Source organism: Alnus glutinosa, chromosome 4 (assembly GCF_958979055.1).
Source record: "Alnus glutinosa chromosome 4, dhAlnGlut1.1, whole genome shotgun sequence".
Taxonomy (NCBI): domain Eukaryota; kingdom Viridiplantae; phylum Streptophyta; class Magnoliopsida; order Fagales; family Betulaceae; genus Alnus; species Alnus glutinosa.
The window spans coordinates 6,352,300-6,364,368 of NC_084889.1; the positions used below are offsets into that span (position 1 = coordinate 6,352,300).

The window sequence follows — 12,069 nt, forward strand, 5'->3', positions numbered from 1 at the left end:
TATATGTTATAGAAAGGCCCAAATATATATATATATATATATATATATATATATATATATATATAAACGAAAGAAAGAAGAATAAGGTTATAGAGAGGATATTGGTTGACATATGTCATGAGATTGTGGTAGTTGTGTCACGAGATTGTGACCTTTGGATCTAAAATATTGTAATTTCAACTTTGACATAAGCTATATATGACCCCCTCAAAACTAAATTTAATCATTTAAGCAATAGTACTATATATATATAATAAATAATTTAGTACTGTGATCACCATTAATATGCTATATTTTTCGAGATGCTTCGTTGTCACACCAACGGTTTTTTTTTTTTTTTGCTAATTAATATCATGCCATCATGAGTAGGTAATATATATATTGAACCATCATAGGATGCATGATGCATCCAAATTAAGAAAAATACACAGCACACTCATCGAATCAAAAGGAAAATTAATTAAATAACTTCGTTTTATGCTTAATATTACGTAAATAACTGTAAGGACGTACGTACGTACAGATCGATACCAATTACGTCCAAAGAAGATCTGTGACAGTAGATCCAATCTTAACAAAATGCATCATCACTTCGCTTTTGGCCGAAATCGACGGAACAGAAACTCCGCGAGAAGACACTTCCTTTTCACAAGAAAGAACGTAGTCTCCGGCCACCATTGCATCGTAGTTTGCTGTCATGGCATCTATTTCCACTTCTGCCAGCGAGCTTCTGAATGAATAAAACACGGCGTCGTACCAAGAAACACACTTTTCAAGGGCGGCTTTCAGGGCGGCGGGCTTGATCATATTCCTCCTCTTCACCATTCCCTCGATGTATTTGCGCACGTTTGTTGCATTGGCCGCTGCCAAACCGAGGGCAATCTTGGCAATAGCAAGAAGATCGGGCGCCGATGCAGTTCTCCGGTCGGATCTAAGAGCTTTCATGCAAAACTCGTATACGTCTGTTTGGCTACAAACGTGTTCCACTAGTTCGGGAGTAGAGTGCGCTGTTGGCGAAGGCGATGGGGCGTATGGAGTGGCGGCCTCTGTTGGAGAAGGAGAATAGAGGAAGAGAGACAAGGATACGGCAACAACCAACAATACATGCCTAGGACTAGGAGACGCCATTAATATTGTCTGTTCTTTGTAGAGAGAATGGCGGTTTTTTTTTTTTTTTTTGTGGATCAGCGAGAATGGTGGTTGCTAGGGCTTCTTATTTATTTAGAATACTAGTGCTGTTCTTTGTTCTTTTATAGTCAGGGAGATCAGCAAGCCTGTAATTAAGGGAATTATTATTATTTTTTTTTTTTTTAAAAAAAAAAAAACCTGTAATTAATGGAAGATATTTCCCATTTTGTGAAGATTGATAGTAATTGGGGTGCTTCCTATATATGCCGAACCCTTATCAATTTTTTTTTTCCCCTTTTTGGCCTGGTCTTTGGAATGGATCCGGCTTCCATATATATATATATACATATACATATATGCAGTTATTTTTGCTGCACATTTGCTATTAAAAAATGGATGGTCAAGATTTAATGAGTGGCATTGTGAAATTCAATGGCTACTAAACCTTGTCACGTCAGTTTTGGAATGTTTGTGTGGTATGTAACATTTCTCGTTTAATATATGGGCAATGAGTAATGCTACGTACTACACATTCATTTCACATTTATCTCACTGGGTTAATGTAGCAGTGCTCATCAGCCATTAGATCAAACATTTGTTAAAAAAACAAAAAATTCAAAGAGCGATAAACACTACTACATTAGTCTGGTGATATAAGAGATATCACATTATTGGGTAAGAGTAAAGCAATTTAATATATATGAGATAATGATGAAGTATGTAACATTAGACAAGAGTAAATCAATTTAATATGAAAATACCACTAGTTAAAGTAGAAGGCAAATTAAGTACTTATTATTTTATTATGTGTTGCTTTGAAAAATAAATTATCTCCAAACATTTCCTATCCTTACGAAAAGACCCAAAAAAACATAAAACATAATTAAAGAAACAACAAATAATTTTCTTTTATTCCCCTAAAATGACTTATAATATATAAACCACTTCTAACAAGAATACGTACGTACAACTCAAAGCTGATTTGTAATTACAAACCCAATGCTACTGTTTAACAGCACATAGTTGTTTCTTGTCGAAATTGCTCGAACTCGAACCCGACCAGTAGAACTGAACTTGTTTTCACAGCTAATGGCGTAGTCACTGGCGATTTTTGCATCATATATAGTTTGCCGTCAAAGCATCTTCCTCCAGTTCATTCAGTGAACTCCAAAACAATGCCACCACCGCTTCATACCAAGAGGAGTACTTCTTAACAGGTGCGGTGCGGTTTTTCTTGAGCAGACTTGCCAGATCATCGATATAAGATTTGCTTAATGTTGCATTGGATAGCGCTAGGGATGAAATAATCGCATGCTAACTGCTAACCGCTAACCGCCTATAACCACTAGCCACAAAATCGTAAAACCGCTTTCAAAAGCGGTTGGAAATAATTGCTAACTACACTAATAAGGCGGTTAGCGGTTTTTGACAAAGCTGTTAACGGTTATAACCACTAACAACCTTTATATATATATTTGAAACGACGCCATTTTGGTGTTTAAAGAGCCATAACTCTCATCTCTATTATCTGATTTCTCTCATTTCCTCTCACGCACGTTGCACCTACCCTAACCTCTCATCTCTCTCTCTCTCTCTCTCTCTCTCTCTCCGTCACATTCACTGTTGCCCCTCGCCACCGCACTGCCTCCCTTTGCCCTCACAGGACAGCGCATCCCTCATCCAGGTATCAACTGATTCAATATCTTTTATTTTTTTTATGAACCGGATCGAGTGCCATGTAAATTGTCTGTTCTTCTTTGTCTCTTATGTTTTATCAACTGATTCACTTTCATCTTTTTCTCAACTTTTGATTTTGTCATATCAGGCAACAGTATTGATTGGTTAATCATATTGGTTGGTAAAGTTGCATAATTGAAGAGGTGAAAAGGCTGTTAGAAGTTATTGGCTAAAACTACTAATCGCAAGTGCCTAAGTGGTTATTGAAAATCAACAACCGCCTCCACTAACCACCTAGGTGGCTTTAAATGTATGATATATATTTTTTGGTTGATGTCAAACTGTCTATTATGAGTGGTAATATTGGATTATTTACTCGACAATCGTATAAATGAAAATTCATAGGCAAAGGCAATCATATAAATGAAAATTCACAACATCAAAAAATCAACAATCCAAAACAATTATACATAGTCCACACACCCACACTCAACATATAAATGAAAATTCAAATAATCAAACCCAACACAAACAGTACTTCCACTTCCACTTCCACTTCCAACCACTTCTATTTCCACTCAAGTAGATTCAAATAATGAAAGTTTAGTAGAAAAATTCAACCAATAAGGCAATAACAACAAAAAACCAACACTACTCCAATTTGGTCTTCTAGCAAAATCAATCGTGTGGAGATAAAACAAGAAGAAATATTATGAACTTTAAAAAACTGACAAACTAAGCAATTATATTGTAATATACATATCGCGAGAAGTAAAAAAATAATGATAACCTTCCTCTAGGTATAAGATGTTTTGAAGGTTGATTGTGAGGCCATCTACAATAGAAGAAGTTTGAGTTAAATAAATAAATAATGAAAAGTAAGTGAAATGAATTTATAAATAACTAATTCATAAACTTAAAATGAATTTATTTAGAATATTTTATATTCTCAATAGTATGTTTACCGTATCTTTCCTATTAGGGTTTATTCCCTACCTTAATTACTCTAGGTTTCTTGGTCACTACTCATGGTCTCTCTATATATAGAGGTCTCTTGTAATATGTTAAATGAGTATCAAGACTCAATACAATGTAGTTCTTAATATATTTCCGCTCTTTCTTCCGCTTTCTCTCTCTCTTTCACATATTGTCTCTATTTCATATATTTATATTTTAACATGGTATCAAAGTCATTGTTCTTTGGCCTTCAATAAACGTCATTGACATTTCCAAGCATCATTCATGTATTCTACGACTGTCTCATAGTTCCAGTCATCCGCACGTCCGTCGCCTCACATTTTTAAAATTGCTATCAGTCTCTTCCACGCCTTCATCGCAGCCATATCTGGAAAAACAATCTCAGAATCAGGTCTGCAAGGTCCAGATCTTATGATCTGGGGAAGATCCGCTGCTGACGACAGTCGCACGTACCCCTCAAGCACACTACTCGTGCTGCCACGCGCCTCCATACTCGGCCAATTGCCTCTTTGACAGCAACAATCGACAAATCAGGAGCTGCCCAGTCCAGAACCGCCGATCCCAGCCTCATCGGAGTATCCACGCGCCGCTCACTCCTGCCCTGCCATTCACGCGCCGCCATGTTCAACCGATCGTCTACGTGACTGCACTAATCGGCAAATCCAGAGCCGCCGGTTCTAGATCAGCCTTGACATCCTCCATATGAGTCTCCACGCGCTACCACGAGCGTCCAGAAAATCCAGGACCTCCTCCCACGCGCTCACGCGCCTCCAGTCCATCGATCGGGTTCAACCCGTTATCCATCCGGATCAACCCGGATAGCCATAGAAACCGGCCCAAGTTTGTTAGCCCGAACTAGCGAGTTAGACCCGGTTCACTTAATTACGGGTCAGACCATATTCAATGGTCCATGGGTTTTGGCCAATTTTGGCCCAATTAAACCCGCCCAATTTAGCCTATTTTATAAGGCTCTAGTCTCAGGCCCAATTCAAGGCCCAAATAATTCACTGCCACCACCAACTGCTGCCGGACACCACCAGTCGCTGTCCTCCGCCTCTAACAGCCACTTTCCGGCCAAACTCCAGCAACTTTTCCGACGAACTAAAAAAAAAAAAATATCATTTCTTTTTCCCAAACACCTTGTGTTTGAGGAGGATATTAGAATATTTTATATTCTTAATCGTATGTTTACCGTATCTTTCCTATTAGGCTTTATTCCCTACCTTAATTACTCTAGGTTTCTTGGTCACTACTCATGGCCTCTCTATATATAGAGGTCTCTTGTAATATGTTAAATGAGTATCAAGACTCAATACAATGTAGTTCTTAATGTATTTCCGCTCTCTCTCTCTCTTTCACATATAGTCTCTATTTCATATATTTATATTTTAACATAAATAAATAAATAATGAAAAGCAAGTGAAATGAATTTATAAATAACTAATTCATAAACATTTACCATGCTCATCATAACTTTCCATAAAGTCTTCCAACCCCTCCTCATTGTTGATTGAGCAGCTCTTTAATCAGTCTTGTGTGCAAATCAAGGCCTCAGCGGTAAGTGAAGACAATGAACTCCTAAAAGGATCCAATACCATCCTCCGTTGCTAAAGGCTGACTCAGAGGCAACAATGAAAATAGGGATGGCTAATACATCATGGGTTATCTCTGCGAGATTATGATATTTTGGTACATTAACCTTTCACCAAGTTAAAATATCAAAATCTATGATATCTGCTTCACACCCATCCAACAAATATCGATCCACCTCCGACCTACTAGCTACAATTCAGGCAAATTTTGAGTGTATGTAAAATATTTGTTAGGGGTTGTTTTGGCTTATTGGGAATCAGAGATCTTTTTCATGCCAGCTTTTGGGCAAGTTGGTTCACCAATTTATATACTATGTGCATCATGGACAATGTAAATGAACATATCTGCCAATTGTATAAATAATTTCAGCAATCAAGTTTCTGCACCAGTTCTAATTGCACTTTACCATTACTAGTTGCCTCCATTTTTCAGGAATGAAAGTATGAATCATTTTTTCAGTATTCTCTCCCAGCTGCAGATGTGCGATTTGCTAATTTTACACTGAAATATGGAATGGCTTTTCATTTATTTATCAAACAACATGAGTGCTTTTTGGTGGTTTATTTATTTTTTATTTTTTATTGGTTTTATGTAGCAACCGTGGTTCTAATCAAATTGTTGGTGTTTAATTTTTTATAATACACATTTAAAAATTTACATTTTTCTAAGAAACACACATTTAAAAATTTAATCCAACTATTTATTGAAGCTCCTTTATCTAATTACAAGACTTTATTAGTAGAATATGTTGTATCTAACATGTTCTACTGGTTGGTTGTTAAATACATTTTATTATCTATCTAGCTAATAACAGATGGATGACACTCTTAGTGATGCAACCAACCATGTTATGGTAGAGGACAATCATGGAACACTTTCCTCTACAGATATTGGAAGCCCCGCACCTTCCCTCCTATCACAACAATCACAATTCAAAAAACCACTTGTGAACCAATCCATTATATGAAATCACTTTAAAAAAATGAAACTGGCCAACAAGGAGAACCCTAAAGTTATGTACAATTACTGTAATAGGTGGATAGGGCGTCACTATAAGAGAAATGACACTTCACCTATGATGACCCACCTTATCTTTAATTGCTTAAAATCTACACTCAAGAAATCGAAACTATCCAAAAATCAAACGTTAATGCAAATGTCACTTAAGAAAATAGTAGAAGGCACTAGTAGCAACCAAATGGAATTCATGAAGTATAATTCGAACAATGTAAGAAATTTGGTTGTTCGGTATTTTATCAAAAGTGAGTTGCTTTTTAGGCATGTGCAGAGTGATGGGTTTAGGAAATTGATGAATGAAATTTAACCAAAATTCAAAGTACCATGTCGTATTACTTTACAAAAAGATTGCATGAAACTATATGAAGAAGAAAAGTATAGGTTGAAGGCTTTTTTGAGCGGTAAAAGGGTAAAACATCACTATCGACACATGAATATCCCTGCAAAATATAAACTACACGTGTTTTACCGTTAGCTTCATAGATTCTAATTGGATAATGCATAAAAAAAATACTGAAGTTTGGCCTAATTTCCAATCATAGGGTTGAAACTATTGGAAGAATGATAGAGAGTTTATTGATGGGGTGGAGGATTGATAGTGTGTTCACTATTACAGTAGATAATGCCTTTGCCAATGATGTGGGGATTGAGCATATGAGAAGGAGGATGAAGGACAAGAGTTCTAATGTTTTGGGAGGAGAATTTCTTCACATGCAATGTGCTGCTCATATTTTAAATCTTGTTGTAAATGCAGGCTTGAAAGACTTAGGTGACTGTGTTTCTAATATAAAGAACACAGTGAGCTATGTGAGGTCTTAACTGGAGAGGATGGCCAAGTTTAAAAATTGTATAGAGATGGAAAATATTCAAAGTACGAAGATGGTGTGTCTAGATGTTTCAACTGGATGGAACTCTACATATTTAATATTGAGCACCGCTGAGAAGCACTAAAAAGCTTTTGACCTATTGGCAGAATATGAGTATAATCATTTTGTTGCTCCTCAAACTATATATTGATTGGGACAATGCTAGGCATGTGACGTTTTTGCAAACTTTTTATGATGCCACATTGATGTTCTTTGGTTCAACTTATGTCATCTCCAATTCATATTTCTTGCAACTTTGTATTATTCAACATACCTTGAATGATGGTTGTTTCAGTATTGATTAGGTCTCGAGTTCTGTGAGTTTTAATATGAAAAGTATCGGGGGACTATGGATATGATCAACTTAATATTGTATGTTACTTTTGTTCTTGACCCGTGTTCCAAGATGAAGGTGTTTGTGTTTTGGTTGAGAAAATGCAATGGGCTTGTGTTGGCAAATCAAATAGAGATAAATGTGAGAGACCTTCTGAATCATTTAATTGGGCAATACAATAAGTTTCAGGGGGGGTCGTCTAACATTGTTGTGGATATAGGAAGATCAAATGTCAATCCTTTGAATGTTCGTAGTGATGGTAGTAAGGAAGATAGAATGAGACAATTTAGAAAGATATTCTCCCAACACCTTGGGGCATAGAATGACTTGAAATGTAGGTCAGAGGTGGATCGATACTTGTTGGATGGGTGTGAAGCAGATATCATAGATTTTGATATCTTAACTTGATGGAAGGTTAATGCACAAAATATCCCACTCTCGCAGAGATAGCCCGTGATGTATTGGTCATTCCTATTTCCACCGTCACCTCTGAGTCCACCTTTAGCAATGGAAGACGTGTATTGAATCACTTTAGGAGTTCATTGTCTTCACTTATCATTGAAGCCTTGATTTGCATACAAGACTGGTTAAAGAACCGCTCAATCAGCAATGAGGAGGATTTGGAGGACTTTATGTAAAGTTATGATGAATATGGTAAATGTTTATGAATTAGTTATTTATAAATTCATTTCACTTACTTTTCATTATTTATTTATTTAACTCAAACTTCTTCTATTGTAGATGGGCCTCACAATCAACCTTCAAATTCAAGAACTGAAACATCTTATGCTAGAGAAAGGTTATCATTTTTTGACTTGTCATGATATTTATATTACAATACAATTGCTTAGTTTGTCAATTTTTTTAAGTTTATAATATTTCTTGTTGTTTTATCTCCATATGATTTTGCTAGAAGACCAAATGGGAGTAGTGTTGGTTTTTTGTTGTTATTACCTTATTGGTTGAATTTCTCTACTAAATTTTCTTTGTTTGAATCCCCTTGAGTGGGAATGGAAGAGGGTGAAAGTGGATAGAAGTGAAAGTAAAAGTGGAAATGGAAGTGGAAGTGTTTATGTTGGGTTTGATTATTTGAATTTTCATTTTTATATATGTTGAGTGTGGGTGTGTGGACTATGGATATAATTGTATTGGATTGTTGATTTTTTGATGTTGTAAATTTTCATTTATATGATTGTCTTTGACTATGAATTTTCATTTATATGATTGTCAAGTAAATAATCCAATATTACCACTCATAATAGACATTTTGACACCAACCAAAAAATATGTATCATACATTTAAAGCCCTAAAAACTAAGAAGAAGAAAAAAGGCCAAAATAGGTCCAACAAGCTTTTGATAAAAAAAAAAAAAAAAAAAAAAGGTTGCGGGTTCGGTTAGCGGTTATATAACCGCTAACCGGCGGTTATGAAATAACCGCCAACCACCTAGGCTGTTAGTAGAGGTGGTTGTCGATTTTTGATAATTGCCTAGGCGGTTAGCGATTTTAGCCAATAACCGCTAACCACAACCACCTTTTCACTCTTAGATAGCGCTAAGTCAAGAGCTATTTTAGCGAGATCTTCGAGCTTCGACGTCGACGGAATTCGGGAATCGAATGGTTATTTTTACTGCACATTTGCTATTAAAAAATGGATGACCAAGATTTAATAAGTGGCATTGCAAAATACAATGGTTACTAAACCTCTTGTGACGTCAACTTTGTGATATACTTGTGAGATGTTTGTATGGTATATAACATTTTTTTTTTTAATATATGGGCAATGAGTAATGCGACGTACTATACCTTCATCTCACCCCTATCTCACTGGATTAATGTAATAGTGTTCATCAGTCATTCGATCAACCTTCGTTAAAAAAACAAAAAATTCAAAGACTAATAACCACTACCACATTAGTCCGGTGATATAATAGTGTAATATATAGCATTATTGGGAAAGAGTATATAAAGCAATTTAATATATATATATATATATATATATATATATATGGATAAGGATATAGTATATAATATTAGACAAGAGTAAATCAATTTAATACAAAAGTCCTAGTAGTTAAAGTAGAAGGCAAAGTACTTATTATTTTATTATGTGTTGCTTTGAAAAAGACATTATCTCCAACATTTCCTATCCTTATGAAAAGACCAAAAAAACATAAAACATAAAGAAACAAGAAGTAATTTTCTTTTATTCCCCTAGAATGACTTAAAATAAACCACTTCTAACAAGAACAACTCAAAGCTGATTTGTAATTACAAACCCAATGCTACTGTATAACAACACGTAGTTGTTTCTTGTCGAAATTGCTCGAATTCGAACCTGACCAGTACTCAACTCTTTTTCACAGCTAATGGCATAGTCCCCAGCGATTTTTGCATCATAGTTCGCCGTCGAAGCGTCTTCCTCCAATTCGTTCAGTGAACTCCGGAACGACGCCACCACCGCTTCGTACCAAAAGGAGCACTTCTCAACGGGTGCGGTGCGGTGTTTCTTGAGCAAACCGTCGATATAAGATTTGCTTTCTGTTGCATTGGATAGCGCTAAGCCAAGAGCTATTTTAGCGAGATCTTTGAGGTTCGACGCCGACGGAGTTCGGGAATCGGATTCCAAAGCTTCCACGCAGTTGATGTAGTTTATAGTTTGCTTGCAAACGCCTATAACCAGTTGCGTTGCGGCATTTGTTGGGGATAGAGAATGGAGTAAAAGGAGCAAGGAAAGAGGAAGCACCATTACTGCGCGACCATGGGAGAACTCCATTGATATCATATAATGAAGGAAGTAGCGAGTAACGTACGTTTATGGGTGTTCTTAACTTAATTACTTGGGAGTTGGGGCTGTTTATAGTCAAGACAAGACTCTTTTTTGGAAGGTTTGCAATAATTTTAGGATGGTTTTTAGATTATTATTTTATTTTATTTTTTGCGCTGGGAATTTAATGACCAAAATCTATATAATTTATTTTTCATAAATAGGGGGAGCGCGCAGCTCTCTCTCATTTATAACGCAATTAAGTCTCTTATTCTTTCCCATTTTTATTTAGAGTTTGTTTTGGTTTGTAATTTAAAAAATTGCGATTTAAAAACAGTGAGCAGTTAAATGTTTAGCAAAATCGCAGTTTAGTCTTTAAAATCGAAGGTTAATTTTTAAAATTCTACTTTTTTAAAAAAGCATCAATTGCATGCGATTTGAAAAAGCAGTTTTATGCGTTTCCAAATCGAAATTTTTTAAAAATGCAATTTTCAAACGGTTTATTTTTTGCGATTTAGTTTAAAATCGCATTTTTTGTTTATGAAATCGCAATCCCAAACACGCCCTTAATGTGTGTTAAAAAAAAAAATCAATATATTATCACTAATTACCGTTATCAGTAACTTCATAATCACATAAATTCAATCGTTCTTAAATAGTAATCTTAATGATCAATTGCTGTTGTTTTAGTTTCTTTATTTTCCTTATTTTTTTTTTTTTTAGATAAAAATGAATGAGTAGTGCTAGACCTACAATTTTTTTACAAATTATATATAGACATGTGTCGGTATGTGATAGGAATCACGTACATAAGTAACAAAAAAAATTTAACACCATCCAATCATAAAATGATACGTGTCAGTAAGTTCTAAAATGTGGTAGGTCGATCTAGCTGTTTTCACAATGAGATAACACGTCAAACTTATCCATCCTAAACTTGCTTTGATTGTTTATTGGTTAATTTAATTTATATATAGATTCTAATTGTTTAATAAGCAGCTAGCTAGGTTCAAATGTACCGAATTGAAATCATTAAATTTTTAATTAGTGCGACATGATCACAATTAGATACGTTTCTTGAACACTTTCCTAATACTACTACAAAGGTTAATTAATTCTTAACGAAACGAAAGACTATATATACATACATATATATATATATATATATATATATATATATATATATATGCTTAATTTAATTCACTGTAAACAACTGTAGCAACCTTAATTAATGCTGGCGATAGTCATGGATCGATCCTTAATTAGTAACATGTTAATTTTGTTTTCAGTTTAATTACGTTGTTTATGTCTGAATTAGATGAATAATGCAGCGTTTCTGTGGGCATTCAGTTCAGTCAGTTGATGCATTAATGTTGTATTTGTTTCTTTCTTCCTTCTGTTCTTGGGGGTCACGTATATATATATATATATATATATATATATATATATTCAACCATAACGTTTGGTGTCTGCCATATATCTCCTGCAGGAAGATGCCCTATTTATATGCTTCTTATCCACAAAGTCCATTAATTATTGAACAATCATTGACCAAATATAGTCAACAAATTACATTCACATTGAAAAATCAATGCAATGTGGACCCGACAATTGCCTAGAAAATACAGAAATTGTATACTTGAGTTTTTAAATCGAGTAGAGGGCTTTTAATTGAATTGAATGTCTGGTCCCTGGAGCTTCTGCCCAGA

General features: G+C 35.1%; 2 protein-coding genes across 2 annotated transcripts; both read right to left on the reverse strand.

The window, feature by feature from the left end:
• Nucleotides 1-534: 534 nt before the first annotated feature.
• On the reverse strand, nt 535-1,128 carry LOC133866070 (cell wall / vacuolar inhibitor of fructosidase 2-like). Its single transcript, XM_062302634.1, has one exon. The coding sequence runs from the start codon at nt 1,126-1,128 to the stop codon at nt 535-537; it is 594 nt and encodes a 197-aa protein (XP_062158618.1).
• An 8,539-nt stretch (nt 1,129-9,667) lies between these two features.
• On the reverse strand, nt 9,668-10,407 carry LOC133865231 (cell wall / vacuolar inhibitor of fructosidase 2-like). Its single transcript, XM_062301596.1, has one exon. The coding sequence runs from the start codon at nt 10,376-10,378 to the stop codon at nt 9,848-9,850; it is 531 nt and encodes a 176-aa protein (XP_062157580.1). The 5' UTR covers nt 10,379-10,407; the 3' UTR covers nt 9,668-9,847.
• Nucleotides 10,408-12,069: the final 1,662 nt, after the last annotated feature.

Excerpts from the sequence above, each read along its gene's own strand:
- LOC133866070 (XM_062302634.1), bottom strand. The coding sequence starts at position 1,128 with ATGGCGTCTCCTAGTCCTAGGCATGTATTGTTGGTTGTTGCCGTATCC.
- LOC133865231 (XM_062301596.1), bottom strand. The coding sequence starts at position 10,378 with ATGATATCAATGGAGTTCTCCCATGGTCGCGCAGTAATGGTGCTTCCT.